The sequence below is a fragment of the Leptomonas pyrrhocoris genome (assembly GCF_001293395.1).
Source record: "Leptomonas pyrrhocoris isolate H10 chromosome Unknown, whole genome shotgun sequence".
Lineage (NCBI taxonomy): Eukaryota > Euglenozoa > Kinetoplastea > Trypanosomatida > Trypanosomatidae > Leptomonas > Leptomonas pyrrhocoris.
In genome coordinates this window covers 361,312-379,221 of record NW_015438364.1, presented here as the reverse complement: position 1 = coordinate 379,221, position 17,910 = coordinate 361,312, and the positions used below count along the sequence as shown (strand labels likewise).

The following is a 17,910-nucleotide window of genomic DNA, read 5'->3' as shown; positions in this document are numbered from 1 at the left end:
AAGGAAAGGAGAGAAGTTGCGAGCGTCGCAAACGATCAGCGTAGAGAGGGAACAGCGCGGTTCTGCTGCTTTACCCATTCCCCCATCGTTTTTTCTGTTTTTTTGCTTTTTCCGGTTATGTTGCTATTAACGCTTTTGTTTATCTACAGGTAGCTTGCGCTGCAGTACAACGTGAATCTTCTCCAATAAAATGGGATTAAATACATGTATACAGGATTACGTCAATGCGCAGTGGACGACCGAGCAGGGAGAAGCAACAACAGTAGCGAGTTAAAAGACGGAAGCGAGAAACGCCGTGACGTCGCAGACTTCACGCGACCGCCCCCTCACGTACTCGCGCCTATACATTCTTGAAAGACGAAAGAAACCTAAATGGTGACGGGAAAACAAAGAAGCTAGTATCTAACGAGAAAGAATTAAAAAGAAGCGCTGAAGATCGCATCGTGTTTCCTTGATCATACATCTGGTGTCCCCTACGTGCGGTTCTCGCCCAAATAAGAAACCGTCGCATTTGTCAACCGAGCCCCGTCATGCAGATACACAGAGGAAGATGAGCCAACAAACATGGGGCGGCCCAAGGTGCCGGAGGAAGAGGCAAGACGATTGAAGCCGTCTCCACGCTGAGCTTGTGCGTACTCCATCTGGGAAGAATTCGCGTGGTTCTGCACAAAACGCCCACCTGCGGACATGGGCCGCTGCGGTATCAACGACGGCGAGCTTTGTGGAGCGGCGGAGTGCTGGCGATTCATGCTGGTCAGCGCCTGCTGCAGCGCGTCTTCCAACTTCTGCAGCTCCTTCCGGTCCGCCTTGTTCACCTCTAAAATGGCCGCGTTCTCCTCCAGCTGCGAGACGCGGCGACGCAGACCGTCGTCTGGCTCGACCGCGACGGAGATGCGCCGGCGACCGGACGCCACCGCCGGCTGCACGACCTCCTCCCGTCGCAGCACCTCCACGGTGGGCTGCGCGAGCTCCTTCGAAGCGCTCTGCGGGCGCTGCCGCAACGACGAGGTGCGCTGCGGGGTAGGCGAGGCGGTTTTGGCGGCGGTGCTGCTACTGTTCAGCGGGTCCTTCGACAGGTTCGGCAGGAGACCGCTGCCGGGGCGACCGGAAGGCGGGCGGCCGTGTGGGCTGTGCGACGACGACGGACGAGCGCCGCCGTCCGCGCTGACCACCTCGCCCCCCGCGCCGTTGGCCGCCGCCTCGGCGCTAGCGGGGGTGTTGCCCGGCAGCTGGAGGGGGGTGGCGCCACGCGGCAGCCCCTCCACCGTGCCCTCCAGCACCGAAATGCGGTGTGCGAGGTCGACCAGCGCTGGATTCACCGCATCGCCGTCCGCCGTTGCGTTGGTCTTCTCAGAGGACAGGCCCAACAGCAGGTTAAGGCGATCCTCCAGCGAGCCGAGTTGGTCGTAGAGCCGGTTCACGTCCTTCTCCGTGTTGCCCACACGCTCGTTAGCGTTGCCGCGGCTCTGCAGCTCATTCAGCGTAGACTCCAACGGCAGGAGACGCTGCTTCTCGAACATCTGCATCTGCAGCTCCAACGCGCGCACTGACTTGGTCAACTCTTCCACCTCGGCGGAGTTGTCTTTGCTCTCCTGCGGCGGCGGCGGCCCGACGAGGGAGGCGGTGCGACTGGCGCGCGCCACCTCACTCGTCTTCGCCGCGAGCGCATCCGCGGCCTGGCGCTGCTGGAGTGCACGCAGCACATCCATCTCCTCGTGCACCTTGACAAAGGCCGCCATGGAAAGCAAATAGGTGGTGCGATCCTTGAGGCTGTGCTCGACTTCCTGGTTCGCGTTGCGCCGACCCATCTCCAACAGCTGCTCCGGCACGACCCCCCACAGATCCGTGAAGGCCTGTGACACCTGCACCGACTTCTCCGTGGCGACAAGGCGGCGGTTGACGTCGGCGGCGTGCTCAGCCACGCTAGCTTGCATCTTCGCCTGCCGCTCCGCCGCCTGTTTCTCCACCGACTCCGCCAACGCCGTTTGGGCGGCCGCGCCCGCGGCGATTTGGGTCGCGTTGGCGTCCACCTTGTCACCCAGTTGCCTCACGGTGTTCTTCACCTCTTCCAAGGCGGCCGCCAGATCGGAACTTGGCCCCTGGTTTTGCTTCAGCGTCTCTATTTCAGAACGCAGCTTGTTGTTTTCCTGCACGAGCTTTGCGAGGCGGGCGCGAATCTCGTCGATGTCGTCCTCATGCCCGTTGCCCTGATCCACAATGACGCGAATCAGGTCGGTGAGACGGCTGTAGCTTAGCGTGAGTTGTGCCTCGATGATATCCGGCACACTGGCAACGTCGACTTCAATGCTAGGCATTCTTCTCTTTATTTTTCTTTTTCCTGAAGATGCGAAAGGAGAAAAACGATGTATATATAGATAGAGAGAGAGAGAATCTTAAATATAATTTTTTAAACGCTCGGTAATGGGGATGTTGCTATGATGTGTGGCAAGCAAAAAGATGTTGCCGTTCGTCCTCGGTGCTAAGAATATGAAAAGAAAAACACCTATGAAGACAGCGCTCTTCCTCTACTCGAATACAAAAGAACAATTGTTGTGTTGAAAAAAGAGAGTTTCGAAATGGAGGTACGTTGGAGTCAACCAGCCGATAACACACAACGAAAACCATTTGAAAGTCTTCCCCAGATGCATTTTCTTATTATTACTGCGATAGCGCACTCAGAGAAGCGCTGCCAACCAGGAATAAAAAAAAGCTGTTGCACGGCATTCCGATGACGCAGTGATGAATTATTCTTCATCAAAGATGCCCCGAAGTGTGAATGGCTGCTTTGGATAGCCTACAGTTCCATCGTTGTTTTCACAACTGTTGTTGTTGCCGTTTAAGGTAAGGTGAGACAAGAACGAAGAAAGAAAAACGATACATTTCTGACCGTTGATGTACATGTACAGATGAATAAAAACAATACAAAAAGAAACGCGAAAACATCGTCTTTACATTCGATGATGCGAAAGGACAGAATACAGATGCCAAGAAAAAAAAAGGGGGAGGCGCGCAAACAAAACTGATACAACCGGATCTAATAAACATGGCAAATGAGCGAAGGAGAGCTACAGGGTCTCACATATAGATGAGCTGTGAGCGGATACACGGACCTCCTGCGGCGTAAGCACGCTCCGCTCCATCGACGATGACGAGTAGCGGTGACACACACACAAACAAACAAATCAAAAATAAGGGCCAGGCGCCATCCGTTATAAGACACTCACGCGTGCCGTGCCACGAGCCTCCACTTTTGAGTTTTGTGGAGGAGACGTGGAAAGCGCCTGGCCGTCCACACGCGCGAAGCCGCCGTTGACGTTGCTGACGCGTCGAGCCGCCTGCACTTGCGTGGCCGCCGTTGGCGCCTCCCCCTGCGCGGCGGTGTCGTCCGCTGTCGCCTGTGTGACGTCTACAAGAGGAACATCGACCACCTCTCGTTGAACAAGGTGCGAGCCGAACGGTGGCACGTCTGGAGAGCGCAGGCGGCTGATGGTGGTGCGCCGCCCACCGGCCCCCACCACACTCGTCCGCGGAAAGTCAGCAAAGAGGTTCGCGTCACCGTCGATGTCGTAGCCGAGTTCCAACATGGACTGGAGGACAGCACGACGGCGGCCTTCTGCCTCGTTTGGCGACGCCGATGAGCGTTCCGTGGGCACCTTTGCCAGTGCGTCGTCATCCTCTGCCCGCAGCGTCAGCTGACTCGGAGTTGTGGGAGCCGCAGTAGCAGCAGTCGAGGACTGCGGACTCGTCTCTGAGGGCTGCACTGGTGCCACTGCCGCCTTCGCCTTGTCCCCCTTCTGCGGACTGAGCGTCAGCGGCGAGGCGTTGCCGACCCCTCGCAGCTGCGCAATGGCAAAGTTCACCTCCGCCATGCGCTGCTCGACATCCCTCTCGAGATCGGCGACCTTGCTGCCATAAGTGTCCCGCAGTGGCGCAGATGGCGCCATGACAAGCGGGAGTGATGTTTGGTTATCGCCGCCGTCAACTGCGGAGCGCGCCTCCGCGCTGCTACTGTTGGCTGCGGCCGACGCCAGCTGCCGTTTCAGCTGCGCCAGCTCCTTCTCGACCATCTGCAGCCGCATGAGCGACAGCGCCGCGTCTTCGCGTGCTTTGCGGTCCACCGCTGACGAGCGCCCCATCGACGCAGCTCCCACACCGCCCCCAGCGGCGTTGGGGACACCCTGCTTCATGGCTGCACGGCCGATGATGCGCAGCCGCTCTTCCATTGCTTGCCAACGATCGAGCAGCTCCTCCTCGAGCTCGCCTACCCGGTCAGCGAGGGCGTACGTGTCGTCGCGTGCGGTTTGGTCCACAAAGTTGGTGGGAGCGGTAGCGGGCAGCACCGGAATGAGCGGGCCCGTGTCGTTGGCATCTTGGTGGCCCTTTCGACTCGGCGTGTTGATCGCCTTCTTCGACGACGGTGACGTCGTGCGTGAGTTGATCAGCGGCGCCCAGCTGTCTCCGCCGTCAGCGTTCTCCTCCGCCGCGGCACTCTGCTCCTTACCCTTTCTCTCGCTGTCCTTTCCGGCCGCCCCGCGAGAGCCGGTGCGGGACTGCGACTTCTCTGCGTCCCCGCCTCCACCGCTGTTCTTCGCGAGGGTCGCCGTGCGAGCGGCGATGTTAGCCACGGCACTGTTGAGATCCTTAAAACGGCGCTCCATGGTGGTCTCCAGCTCCTCCAACAGGTCCAGCGATGCTGCGGCGTCTTCACGCGCTATGGCATCCACGACTTCATCGCCACGACTATTCGATTTTGCTGTCGTCGTGGTGGCACGTGGCAGCGGCGGGGGCACGGGAGAGGTGCGAGCGTTTTTCTTCCCTGTACTCTCCCCTTCTCGCGCATGCTCGGCTGCTTGACGCGGCGCGTTGCGCTCGTGGTGCGCCGTAGAGGAGGAGGCGGAATGGGCAATCATCATCGACGTGCGCGTCTCCAGCTCATCGAAGCGCTGCATGACGTAGTCGCCGAGCTCATCGATGTCCGCACGTGCCACCGCGTCCACGGCGACGCCGCTCCCGCTGCCAGCGGCGGCGGCCTTATCGGCACGGCGTGACTTTGGTGCGGGTCGAGACGGTGGTGCTCGCGGGGCGGCGTTGTGTAGCTCCGCCAGCAACATCTCCGCCTTCTCCAGCGCCGCCGTTGCCTTCTCCAGCGTCGCCTCCGCCAAGTTGCCGGAGTCATTTGTTTTCTTGCTGCGCCGCTCAGGCGTCTCCGACTTGGGCTTCTCCTCCTTCGAAGGTGCTGCGGCCGTCGTCGCGCTGGAAGGAGGCGTTGCGGCGTCGCGCTTGGCGGAGCTGCTGCGACGCCGCATGGCCGTATCGCTCGCCGCCGCCGTGTTCGCGCTCGCCGCCGACGGCTGACTGGCGCTCAGCATAAGTGCCCGTGTCTCTCGACGGGTGAGACGGAAGGCTGGCAGGTCGAGCAGGTAGGAGCTGTACGCGTCTGGAGTGATGGCCGGGTCGCCGTACTCCTCCACCAGCTCTGCTACATCGTTCGCTTGCACACCCCAGAGTAGGAGAAATTGCTCTACGCGCGCCAGTCGCTTATTGAGATCGGACGAAGCACCCGCGCCGCCAACGAGGGCTGCATCGGCTCCTGCGGCGACGCTGCCGCGTTTGTTTGACTTGAGGCTGCGCGACCGCAGCATGTGCACCTGCTTTTGCAAGTCCTGTATAATTACATCCTGTTCGCTATGTCGGTCGAGCAGATACTGAATGATGGACTTGAGGTTCGTGGACTGTACGGTGAAGTGGCCCTCGAAGAGCTTTCCGTCGTCAACGAAGGTGATGCGTCGGCTACCCGGATTTCGAGGCGCGCGGCGGTGCTCGTCTGTCGTTGGGATTCTGCTTTTCGGCTCCGGCACGAGGGCGTCGTCGTGGACAAAGTTCACCGCAACTTCTGCCGACTTCTCAGCTGCGGCGCCCGACGGCTCCATGTCTGTCGTGTTTCGTGTTTGTGGGGAATGAGCTCGAGGAAAGGGGGCGTCACCTCAGTGTTTAAAAAAAAAAAAGGTCCAGGCAATTCTAAAATAAAAAAAGGAAACACACCTATGCCCCTTTCATTCTGGCGAGAAATTTGATTTACAAAAGAGTTGGAGTATTAACAACAGAGATTGGAAAAGCAAGCAGACAAAGCAAGAGATCATGAGCCACGTCTACATGTATGGGGGGGTGTCCCTTGGCATTTTCAATAAAGGTCAATGAAAGTACGCTCCGTTGTGTTCACGCGTGTTGCACTCCAAGATGCTTTCAACGTTTTTATCTGATGCCGTGACTCCATCATGTGGAAAAGAATTTACTTTTGTTGGGGTTTTCATTTCGAAAGGTCTTCATTTGAGTATTCTTGATGATCCGCTGCGCTTTCCTTTCTTCCTTGGAGTTAATGTGATCAGCAGAAACCGTGTCACATCGATCTTATACAAATCTGTGTGACCCATCTTCCACACTCAATACGTCTGGCGTGAGCAGGGCGGACACACGGAACTGTCGAGCAAAGAACGCTCGTAATCCACGCCACGAGGTGGTGTGAGTGACGCCGCGCGGAAGCGCAGACGCTGCTCGCCTTGTAGGGGCATCCGCGAAGGACTCTCCTGCCGCCTCACGTAGAACGCCGCGCGTTTTGGTGGTCGGCTGCGGCGTCTCAGCAACGCGAGGCACGGCCACGTTTGCAACAGTTGAAAAGTCCATTTCACCTTCTCGGGATGGCGTCGGTGCAGCTGTGACGGCCGTCCTTGCGGCGGCGCATTTCGGCAAAGGCGACGGCGTCCCGGGGAGGCGGGGTGGCGGACTCGCACTGGAGAACGCACCCAGCCGGGTCTCCTCTGCAGGTGCGGTTTCACTCAACGAAGCAAATATCGGCGGCGGGGTGCGCAGCTTGTTCTCAGAAGGGGGGAATGGTGGCTGCTCCGCCGCCGCCTCCACGCCGCCAGCATGCCGCTCCGGAGAACGGTGAGCGTCCCAGGCGTCCAACGCCGAGGTGCCCAAAACGCGCCCAATGTCGTTCGCCTGTTCAGTGTGGCCTTGGTACTTCTGGTTTCCTTCGGGAGGTGCGAACCAGCGCACCGGCGAGCGGTTCCACCTGACGTTGTCGCCCGTCTGCGCGTTGCCCGCGTGTGCTAGCGAGTTCCGCCAGCACGCTGTCGAATAGGATTGCACGCCATGGGCCTCTCCGCGATCGCGGCCCGAGCGTGAGGCGAACATCGTCGCGTTCCTTCGTGGGGAGGTGCCGTCCTCTTCATCTGTCACGTCGAGCACCTCACTTCGTCGTGGCGGTGCGGCACGCTCCAGCTGCATCGCTTGTTCCACCTCCGCGGCATTCACGCCAGGAGAGGAGGAGGAGATATTGTGGTAGGCCGGTAAAGCGGTGAGGGGCGGCGGCGGTGCGTACGCAGGTGTCTCCCGCCTATCGCGCTTCACAACTGGTGTCACCGGAGAACCGCTGAGCGCATCCCCCGGTAATCCGCGAAGGCGTTTCTCATGTGCGGCTGCCGCATCCTTTGCCGTGTTCGCATCGTGCAGTGGTCCGCCGTTGCGCTGCAGCACGGGCGTCCACACAGCGGCCTCGTTCACGTGTTTCCAGTCTACTGGTCGTTCCGCTTCGCGGAGAGGGCTGTGGCGCAGGAGGTACTGCAGGCGCTGCAGGTCGTGTTCGAGGTTGCCGACGGTGCCGCGTGATCCTTCAGGAAGGCGGACATCGCAGGAGTTCGCCTCATCCACTTCGCAGGCGTCCTCGGGCAGCCACGGCGGCGGCGGCGAAGAAAATGCACCTGCGCTGTGCACGGATGCTGGGGCACCTCGCGGTGTTGCCTGCACGCTTGCGTATGTCTGTTGAGGAGAGATGGGAGATTGGTTGATTCCGGAAAGCTCGTGAAGCTGTTCCAGCACACGTCGCTCGCGGGCCGCCAGCTCGTCGAGGAGAGCCTGAGTAGACATGTGCGACCGCATCTTTCTGCTGTACCTTCATCAAAAGCACAGTGATGATCTACACACAAGTGGTTGATCTGTTGTGCCGCATCTAGGAAAAAAAAAGAATCAACGCTGCGCTGCAACTGCCTCAGTTCTTTTTTGCGTTATAAAGTCAAGGCAGACGAGTTGCAACGAAGTTCTGTGATCTCGAGAGTCTATGAGCTGCGTAGAAGTGGATTGAGTCTGTTCGAATCTATGCGTTGAATGAAAAAAAACTCCGCAGATGTAGCTCACAGCAGCACGGGAGAACAGCTCTCATAGCCGCTGGCAAATTCAGCTGTATATGAGTGAAGTGGCACTGGCGGTATCGCAGTGCGCGTTCGTTTTTCTTTGAAACTACAAAGCCGGAGTGAGTGGAATACCGCAACCCGTAAAGTAAGAAAGAGAGACAGAAGCAGTGGAGAGAAGAAAAACGAAGAGGAGAGAAGTATTTGTAGTCGAGAAAGCTTTGTTGTTGTTGATGATGTTTTTGGGGAGGGTAAGCGTTTGTACCTATCGCTGACAAACGGTTGAGCAAGTAGGGGCTTGTATTACTGCTCTTTGATACTTCCACTAGCTTTCTGTGGCGAGTGACATCGTTTTGCAAAGCAAGGTGATGACGGTGAAGGAAGTGAAGGCTACGTCGTGCGTCCTCACCAGAAAAACTGCTAGTGCTTTCGCGTTTCCTGATTGCTTCGCGATTCAGTCGGTCTACCTATTTTCGGCGTTACATCAAAAAGGCATCAAACAAAAACAACAAAAATAGAACTATCAAAGAAAAAAGGCGGACCACAATGCACTGCTCTCAAGTCTTGGCGTTGCCATCACGCGTTGTAGGTCAGTTTGTGGTGACAGAAGCCAGAGAAACCCCGTCATTCAGCGGGACTCAATAAGAGAAAAGAGGGGGGAAAATGAAGTGGTTCACCCTCTATGCTTTTCTAGGGAAGAGCGGCAAGGTCTAGAACGGAGAGACATCGTTGTCTCACGGAAAGGGAAAAAGGTGGGAGTAGTACTGTCGCTGTTCCGCAAACTAAAAGAACCTTTTTAGTTTTAAAAAAAGACAAGGAAATATTGTTTTCATAAGAAGTGAAAAGATGGATGAATCTAGAACTGCATCTAGTAGTTTTATTGGACGTAAAACAATGTCTAATGAAGCCAAACGGGGGGGAGAATAATAATAAGGGCAGTAGATCGATTGCCCGCTGCCAGATTCATCTAAGCAGGAAAACGCAGCGATGAAAAGCACAATAAATTTTAAAAAATTCCGTCTGAGCAGCGATGAAATTCGCCCACAGCGCAAAGAAAAGGCAAGCGCGGCGGATGCCTTCAGAATCCTATTGTCCATTCAACCGGGACCACGGCATAGATGCTCGAAAAGCTTCGAAACGTATTGGCAAGAAAAGAAAGAAGAAAGAAAGACGTCCACGTCGCGTGTACGTCCGTCGAGTCCGTAGCTACTGAAATGACTCGCCTTCCCTAACCTTTCACTTTATAGGGGTCAGTTCCAGTATGCCTGTGTGACCGCAGCACAGGCACGTCGACGCCTCCTTCTTGTTCCTCCACGAGCACTTCTCGCACTCCACTTTGCCGTCGTGCAGGAGCACGTCGAACTTGTTCTTCCACGTGATCACCTGTTTTCGCAGCGCATCGTTGACGTCGAGGAGGTCGGTCGCCAGCGACCCGGCGTTCTTCGTGCCGCAGACGCGCAACTTGTGCTCCTGCCGCAGCATCCCGTCGCGCTCCTCCAGCATCTTTGAGAGGTCAAGGTAGTACTTCTTCTGTCGCTTGATTTCAGCGTCCTTCGACTGGATGTGGTGCTCCGTATCCTTGTTTTTATTGACAATCGTCTTCAGGTCCGTCTCCATCTCCATCAGCGTGCGCTCGTTTGTCTCCGCTGCCGTGCTTGCCGCTTGTTGCTTGCGCTCCAACTCTGCCTTGCGTATCTTGAGCTTCTTCTTCGTCTCCTGTTCGGCGCGGCGCAGCGACGTCTCCTCGACGCGTGACTTCTCCTCCGCTTCCATGGCCTCGAGGTGGTACTGCCGCGCCAAATCACGCACGGCCGCCTCCTTGAACTTCGCCTTGGAAAGCCGCGCCTCTGCCTCGCGCATCATCTCCTGTCCCTGCTGCGACAGCTCGTTTCGGCGAATGTCCTCCGCTTCGATTTCGAGCAAGTAGCGATGAATCTCCTTCTCCTGCTCATCCAGCCGTTGTTTCGTGCGAAGCTCCTCCCTTTCCAGCTTGCGCGCGCGCTGCTTCAACTGTTTCGTCTCCGCCGCCACGTACTCCTCGTGGAGTTGCATCAGCTGCTGCATCGCGGCTGTGTCACCGCGCTGCGCCATCTGCAGTAGCTCCCGCTCCTTCTCCATGTACTTTTCACGCTGCAGGCTGACGCGCTTTAGCTCCTCGTGTGCGTCGGCCAGGGCGGACTGCTGCTCGACGGAGCGCTGCAGGAGGGACTCAAACATGCCTTGTGCGTTGGTGCGCACCTGCGCCTGCCGCGCTCGCAGTCGCTCCGCCATCTCCACCAGGTGCCGCTCCCGCTCCGCAAACTCGTGGGCCTTGCGCCGGTCCATCGCCTCGAGTTCCAGCAGGTACTTCTGCACCGCGCTCTCCTGCCGAGCCACCTCCGACTTGTGGGTCCGCTCGTAGCTGTCGAAGTCAGCCACGCGCTGCTCAAACCGCTGCCACTCCGCGGCAAGGCAATCCGTCTTCTTCTCGAGGGTCTCCTCGCGCCGCATCAGACTGCGCAGCCGCTGCGCCTCCTCGGCCGTCCGTTGTGGTCGCGCGACGTCACCGTCCTTCGCAATGGCAGCGGCGGTGTTGGTCTCCTCGCCGCGGCGGCGGTAGAGCGACTGCCACTTGCGCACGGTGCCCTCGCGGTCCAGCACGCGTCGGTCCGATATCTGCAGCAGATGAATCGATTGGAGCTCGTTGATGTGGTGGTGCTCCAGGAGACGGCGCTGCTCCTCCTCAAAAGCGATGATGAGGCGCAGAGCCGCCGCCGTTGCGGCGCCGCGAGCGTGCTGAGACTCCTCTGCCTTGCGCTCCGCCTCCGCCACCGACATCTGGCATGCTTGCTCGCGGTCGCGCTGCCGCCCCTCCGCCTCGTAGGCGTCTAGCCGTAGCTGCCGCAGCTGCGCTTCCGCAAACTGTGCCGCAGAGACAGCGGCGTTCATCTGCACCTTGACTTCCATCGACGCACCTCGCTGGGCTTCGAGCTCCTGCATCAGCGTGGTGATCTGCTCTGACAAGTTCGCCGCCTTCGACTCCGCCGTCTTCCGCTCCCCCACGGCTGCGTCGAACTGCATTTGCAGTGCACTCACCCGCTCGCTCTCCTGCGTGAGCTGCGCACGGCGCTGAATGTCGCGCACCTCCAGTTGGTTGTGGCGGACAAGCCCGCGGAACTCCATCTCTGCCTCGCGGATGAGAACGCCGCGGTACATGCTCTCGAAGGCAGCGAAGTAGCGCTGCTCACGCAAGTTGAGCGCTTCAGATGTGATGCCGTCCTGCCCTTCGCCGGCCTTAAACTCCGCCGACATGCGGATCGTGCTCATATCCTCCAGTCCGTGCCGGGCGCCACTGCCGCTGAGGTTCATCTCGAACACTTGCAGGCTCGTGATGAGGTCCGTCTGCATGCGGCTCCGCTCCACTCTCGTCTCGTGAGCGCGGCGCTGAAGGTCGGTCTGCTGCGTCTTCAAGCGCTCCTGCAGCTGGTACAGCTCCACGTCCTTAGCCGCCGCGCGGTCTTGCACGGCCGCTAGGGATGCCTCCTTCTCACGCAGCGCAGCCTCGCGTGTCTGATAGGTCGCCTCCAGCTCTGCGCGGCGCTCCCGCAGGTTCGCCTCCAGCTCCCGCAGTCGGTCGTCCGTTAGTTGGTTCTGCGTTTCGTTGCGGTCTTGGGCGAGCTGCAGCTCCTCCCTGGTGCGCAGCATCGCGTGACGGTCGCGCTGCATGGCCGTCTCAAAGTCGCTCTTCTGTGCTAAGAAGTCCATTTGCTGCTTCTCCAGCTGCATCTCCTGCGCACGCAGCTTACTTGCCAGGGCGTCGTTTCGAGCGCGGACGTCCATCTCCTTCTGTTCGGTTGCAGCGCTGCGCTGCTTCACCTCGTGCAGGGCAGCCTCGTTCTCCATCTGCATCTTCAGCTGCTGCTCGACGCGCTGCTGATTCCACTCCCGCTGCACCTGCACTATCTCCTCGAAATGCTTCTTCAACTCCGCCTCACGTTGCTTCAGTTGATTCTCTAGTGCCTGCAGGGCCTCGACTCGGAGGCTGTGCTGCTCATCGATGGTGCGCTCCTTCTCTTTCACCGAATCTGTCTGGCGCGCAGCGGCTTTCTTGAGCGACTCCACTTCGACCAGCTGCTGCTCCGACTCCCGCGCACGGCGGTTCAGTTCGCACTCGGCGATGCGCAGACGCTCGTTGAGCTCCATCTCGCGCTGCTGGGCACTGCGCGTCGCGTCAAGCATGCGCCTGTTCAGCTCCGTCTCTTTTGCGGCGGCCTCGGACTGCAGGCGTCGTGCCTCGTTGTCCGCCTCGCGCCACTTTTGCTGCATTTCTTCTTCGGTGCGACGAGCTGCGGCTTCGGCCTTGCACAGCGCCCCCTGCACCTCCCGCATGCGCTGCGCCACCTCCTCCTCGCGTTGCTTGGCGGCGGCCTCCAATGCGCGCACCTTCTCCACCCACTCCTCCTCCATGTCGAAGGCACGCTTCTCCAGCGCTCTCGCCTCCTCCTCGGCGAGCTTGTGCTTCTTGCGGAACTCCCGCTCCTGCAGCGAAACGAGCCGCTCCTTCTCCTTCAACTGGCCCTCGAGAGCCGTTTGCTGCCGCTGCAGCTCGTCAATGCGGCACTTCGCCGCGGCCTCGGCGGCTTGCATCTTGTCCTCGATGGCGCGTTGGCTTCGCAGCAGCTCGTCCTCCTTGGAGCGCAGCGCCGCCTCCGAGGTGATGCGTTGCTCCTCCATCTCTTTCAATCGCTGCTGCGCGTACTCGTCCGCCAGTTCATGGGCACGACGCAGCTCCGATTCCCGCCTCTTCTGCTGCGTGCGTGCGCGGTCTGCTTCCGCCTCGAGCGCCAGCATCTGGGCCTCGTAGGACTCGCGCTGATCCTCCAGCTCACGCAGCCGCGTCGCCAGTTCGGCCTCGCGCTTCTCCATTACCTGCCGGCGAAGCCTCGCGTCTCTCTGCTCCTGGCGGAGGCGGGCGTTTGCCTCCTGCAGCTCGGCCTCGATGGACGCGTAGTGGTGACCGTCGCGCTGCGCCTCTTCGAGCTGGCGGCGCAGCGCTAGCAGCTCTTCATTGGCGCGCCGCAGCTCCAGCGCGGACGGGTCTTCTTTCACGCGTGGTTTGTTCATGACTCGTCGCGCTTTTGCTGCGTAGTGAAGTGTCTGGATGGTCTGCGAGCGGTACGCCTCGCAGGGGCCGATGGTGCAGATCATCGTCGTTTTGCTGTTGCCGCCGAAGGCATCCCGCAGCAGCTTCGTCAGAACACTGTCGCGGTACGGTGGTTTGATGCCGCGCCGCTTTCCGTCGGAGAGGCATTCAATGACACACCCCAGCGTGAAGAGAGAGAGGTTGATGTCCTTCACCTCCTTCAGTTGCGTCCCCTGCACACCGGTTTCACTGACACGTTCGCTGCCGGCCAGGTCCACAAGACGAATGGTGAGGTTTTTGCTCGGCGCGCTCGCCACGGTCCCGTCCGGCTCCTCAAAGGAAATTATCTCCGTCAGGTCGATGGAGAAGATGGCGTGGCTGCGGCTACTGCGGTCGTTCGACTTGGTCGCCGCCGTACGACGCCAGCGGTTGCCCACCGCCAGCGCCTGCAGGAGATCCTCCGTGCTGGCCGCCGGGATGCGCCGGGCCCCGACGAGGGCAAACGTAGCGCTGTTGGGAGTGATCTCCTCGCGTACGCCGACGGAGGCGCCGGAGTTGAGTAGGTCGCTGATCTTCTCGCAGTAGATCTCGACGTAGCGCACGTGCACCTCCCAGCTAAGATGTTCGCCGGTAGGGGCGGTGAAGGAGCGACTCGCCAGCTCCATGAACAACTCGCGGCACAAGCGCGGAATGATGCCGGCGCCTTCCCCCTCGTCGCTGTCGCGGTAGTCGCCCATCATCGTGTACGTCTTGCCACTGCCGGTCTGTCCGTAGGCCATGAGGGTGCTGTTGTAGCCCTCCAGTGCGTGTAAGAGCAACGGGCGGCCGAGAGTCTCGTAGACGTTGACCTGCGACACCGGCGGCGACCCATCACGTGCCAACCCTGCGCCAGACCAGAGAGGGATGTCGACGCGCGACGGTGAGGACTCCTGGTCGAGCAGGAAAACCTGACCCGTCCGCGGATCCATGGACACAATCACGTCGTCGCTTTGCTCTCCCTGTGTCGGGTTCGGCGGGCGACAACGCACCGCCACGCGCACCTTCTCGTCCTGTGCACCAGGAGAACCGGAAAAGGGTTGGAAAGTGCCAGAGACACTGCAACTTGGCCGTGAAGCCCCCGCAGAGGATGGAAGGCTGCGCGGTGAGGGGAGAAAACCTTGCTTCAGGGAAAACTGATTCTGCGAGAGAGACGTGAGCGGCGTCATCCCGGAAGGCGACCGCAAGTTGCGTGACTTCTTCGACTGTGCGGTGGGCATCCCCTCCGAACTCATGCGAAGGGGCCTCATTAACTCCTTTGGGAACATGAGCCCAATGTGGTTGTTTTGGTGGTGGTGGTGGTCGCTTCTTCCAAATCCTTGGTATCTCTTTATCTTTCGACGTCGTTGAAAAGCAGCGTCAGCAACAAAACACTCCGGGGCGTTGTTGTTGGTTGTTGTTGAGACGTGCGTCGTCGAGTCCGCAAAACAATAGTAGTAACAATAGTCCTTGAGAAGCCTGCCACGCGACTCAAATGGCCAACTCAAATACTTCCTTCTAGTGTAAAAAAAAGCTATACTGCTTACAAGCGAAATGTAGCTGTGACATATATATATCTAATGGTCTATGTATGTGCTGGGGCAGTGGAGATGCACCGCCGTTACTATGACAAGGTAATGGTGAAATGTAAGGAGAAAAATCTAAAAGAAAAGAAAGAAAAAAATTTACACTCTTCTGGTGCTGTTGCTGCTTTCCAACACCGCACACTGAGTCATGTATCCGTTTTGCCCAAAAGACAAAGAAAAGAGGAGGGAAGAAAGAAGAAAGAGTTGTACACCTGAGAATGCGATGGAAGAAGTCATACGAATGACATTCAACGTCCTCTGCACGCATGAGTGTGCGTGCGCGTGAGCGTGTGCGGGTGTTTGCGTGAACGCACAAGGAAAAGATCGTCTCTGGATTTCTCCCTACTGTAAATATCCCACTGTTCCTCTCGACAGCCTCCGCTTTAAAAACAAAGGGAGGGAAATGGAAGGTCGAGGGCGCCACGATAACAGAAAGGAAAAAAGAATTTCCAGAAGAAGCGACGGCGACCATCTACATCCCTTCTTCGTCACTCTAAACGTATTACGCGAGCTACAGCGTCTTTTCTAAAGCATTGACTTCTTTTAATTTCGTTCTGTTGCTGCTTTTGTGCGTGAAAAAAAAAAAAACAAGACAAGTTCATTCAAAGAGATGCGACGGTGGAAAGCGTCGTCATTAATGAAGCACGAAGAAAAGCAAAATTTCGCTACTTTACACTAAAGGATCGGATATAATAAAGAAAACGCAGAACTCAAGCAGGAAGAGTAATACTCTGAAGAGAAAACCCCCAAAAAAAATGTGAATCAGACAAGCGTTCATTATATAGGACTCCTTCATCTACGTGCCTGCGCCACTACATGTATGTACATCTTCTTTGGGGGGTGAGAAATCATTGCTTCACAGCTGTTCAGCCAGAAAGCGAAACAAGAAGGCTACAAACTGGGTGAGGCAAAGAAACATTTCAGCGATGTCGCGATGAAACAGACAAAAGACAAAATACCAAATCTTTCATGACTAAAGCAAGGAAAAAGCGACCAGGAAACAAAAAAAGAGGCACTATTCGAAGGCGCATATTCGTCATATCTACGGTTTAAATGTGGTGAAACAAGGAAAAGGAAAGGAAAGAAAGGAACGAATGCTGATGCACGACTCACACGCTAAAGAGGCTGACCGGCATAAACACAGCTTTTTTTTTAAGGCTGAAGAGCTCTCATAGATAATGACAAGGCATAAGAACGTTGGCTTCCACACGCACCAACGAGGTACTGCTAAAAACAACTAAAAAAAAATGAAGGAGCTTAAATAGCATTCAGAAGGAAGCACGCGCCAGTCTTCTCGATTTCTTCCACTTCCGAATCGTCTTTGCTGTGGCCGACACAGTCCAGCATTTGGGGAACCCGTTCGTGAAAGTTAGAGGGAGCAAAAAAAAATAAGAGTAAAGAGACCGTTTAAATAAAGAAGCAATGCGTTCACTACCGATTTAGCAAGGACGATCTTAAAATGATAGATAAAAGATGAAAACAAATGTAGACTTCGTTTTCAAACCTTTCTATTCTTTTCAGGGTGCTTACGAAAAAACAAAGATAGTGAAAAGAAAAATGTGGTCATGAATTCAACATGGGGCACGCTGGGACGACATGGCAGAGTAAAGAAGTGTCGCGTGGCTGCCGATGAAACCGGCAAAGGAATGCGCCGAGAACGAATAGAACGCTCCAAACAGGTAAAGGATACCTACACAAGTCTCAAACACGCATGGCTAGGCAGAAATAAGAAACCAACAGTGTTTACCGGGCATGCAGTTGAAAAGAGGAAAAGGGGGCAATGTAAACAAAGTTCAGATTAACGCCGAAACATAAAACGATTCCGTCGGGCTTTTCTCAGGTATAAAAGAAACGTTAGAAACAAGAAGAATGACAAAAAAGGGAAAAAGAAGAAGCGCAAACAATAAAGCAACGAGAACCACAAACGTACGACCGAGTAGTTATCAAGGTGAACAAGCGGCAAAAGCATGTTATATGTGTTGAGAGTCAATAGATGCTGTTAAAATAAGGGGAAAAACCAACACAGTTAAATGTAAGTAATTGATCTCACCTGGAGCTCCGTAAAGGTGTCAGCGTTGAAAACAGAAGAAAAACCTGGAGTCTGAAAAGCCACCTTTTAAAAACAGTGAGAAAGAGAGAAGTACAAACTAAAATGCACGGTGGGCTCCTTTTTGTTCCCCATACGAGAACAGATTGAATAACGGGTAAGGATCGATGTGAGTGACGTTTTCTTTGTAGTAGTGGCCGAGGCCAGTTGAATAGTATCACAGGTTACTACATATTTATCGAAAATGCTTTTGTCCTTTTTCGCAGTAGTGCTGCAACGTATCGACTCTGCCGAAACCAGTAAGACGACCCACTGCATTCCTATTCGGTTCTCTGCTCGCCGCACGAGCTACTCCTAGACTACTTCAAACAAACAAAACGGAAAAAAGAAGCTTTAAAGGAAGACAATGATGATTAAAGAAAAGCGTTTGTTATATGTAGACAAGCTCACCACACATCGTGTACACAACCGTACGCTCTTTTTGTTTGCTACGAAGCTTTTCAACTTTGCACAAACATAACCGTTTTCTTTTATTTTATTTTTGGACTGTAAAGCAGTCGCTGTTACCATAATACCGGCTAATGTAAGAACGCAAAAAAAAAATGCTTTTTCTAAGGTGCGAAAAAACAAGGAGAAATAAAGCTAACAGAAAAAAAGCACAACAGAAAATAATATATACAGAAGAGACATCCATTATATATAGGAGATTATTTTTACTGCTCGTTATGAAGGGAAAGACAACAGAGGAAGAAAGAAAGAGAAGAAGATATGTATATTTGCTTTATTCCATTAGAGAAAAAGGCTGATCAACGGTGAATAAAACGTACAAGAAGCGGGGGGGGGGAAGTACGAACAGGGAGATAGCTTGCAAAGGAAAAAAACTATTGACAGGAATGCAGCTTAACGAGAAGAGAGAGGCAATACCAAAAAGGTGGTTATATAGACAAGATAACA

General features: G+C 56.1%; 4 protein-coding genes across 4 annotated transcripts; all 4 read right to left on the bottom strand.

The window, feature by feature from the left end:
* Positions 1 to 473: 473 nt before the first annotated feature.
* Positions 474 to 2,527, bottom strand: ABB37_04676 (hypothetical protein; the record flags this gene model as incomplete). Its single annotated transcript, XM_015802443.1, has 1 exon — positions 474 to 2,527. Exon 1 carries the CDS (start codon positions 2,313 to 2,315, stop codon positions 474 to 476), a length of 1,842 nt encoding a protein of 613 aa, XP_015658887.1. The 5' UTR covers positions 2,316 to 2,527.
* A 682-nt stretch (positions 2,528 to 3,209) lies between these two features.
* On the bottom strand, positions 3,210 to 6,060 carry ABB37_04675 (hypothetical protein; the record flags this gene model as incomplete). Its single annotated transcript, XM_015802442.1, has 1 exon — positions 3,210 to 6,060. Exon 1 carries the CDS (start codon positions 5,928 to 5,930, stop codon positions 3,210 to 3,212), a length of 2,721 nt encoding a protein of 906 aa, XP_015658886.1. The 5' UTR covers positions 5,931 to 6,060.
* A 348-nt stretch (positions 6,061 to 6,408) lies between these two features.
* On the bottom strand, positions 6,409 to 7,938 carry ABB37_04674 (hypothetical protein; the record flags this gene model as incomplete). Its single annotated transcript, XM_015802441.1, has 1 exon — positions 6,409 to 7,938. The coding sequence occupies one exon, from the start codon at positions 7,936 to 7,938 to the stop codon at positions 6,409 to 6,411; it is 1,530 nt and encodes a 509-aa protein (XP_015658885.1).
* Positions 7,939 to 9,422: 1,484 nt separating this feature from the next.
* Positions 9,423 to 14,612, bottom strand: ABB37_04673 (putative kinesin; the record flags this gene model as incomplete). The annotated part of the gene is made up of 1 exon (XM_015802440.1): positions 9,423 to 14,612. One exon carries the CDS (start codon positions 14,610 to 14,612, stop codon positions 9,423 to 9,425), a length of 5,190 nt encoding a protein of 1,729 aa, XP_015658884.1.
* Positions 14,613 to 17,910: the final 3,298 nt, after the last annotated feature.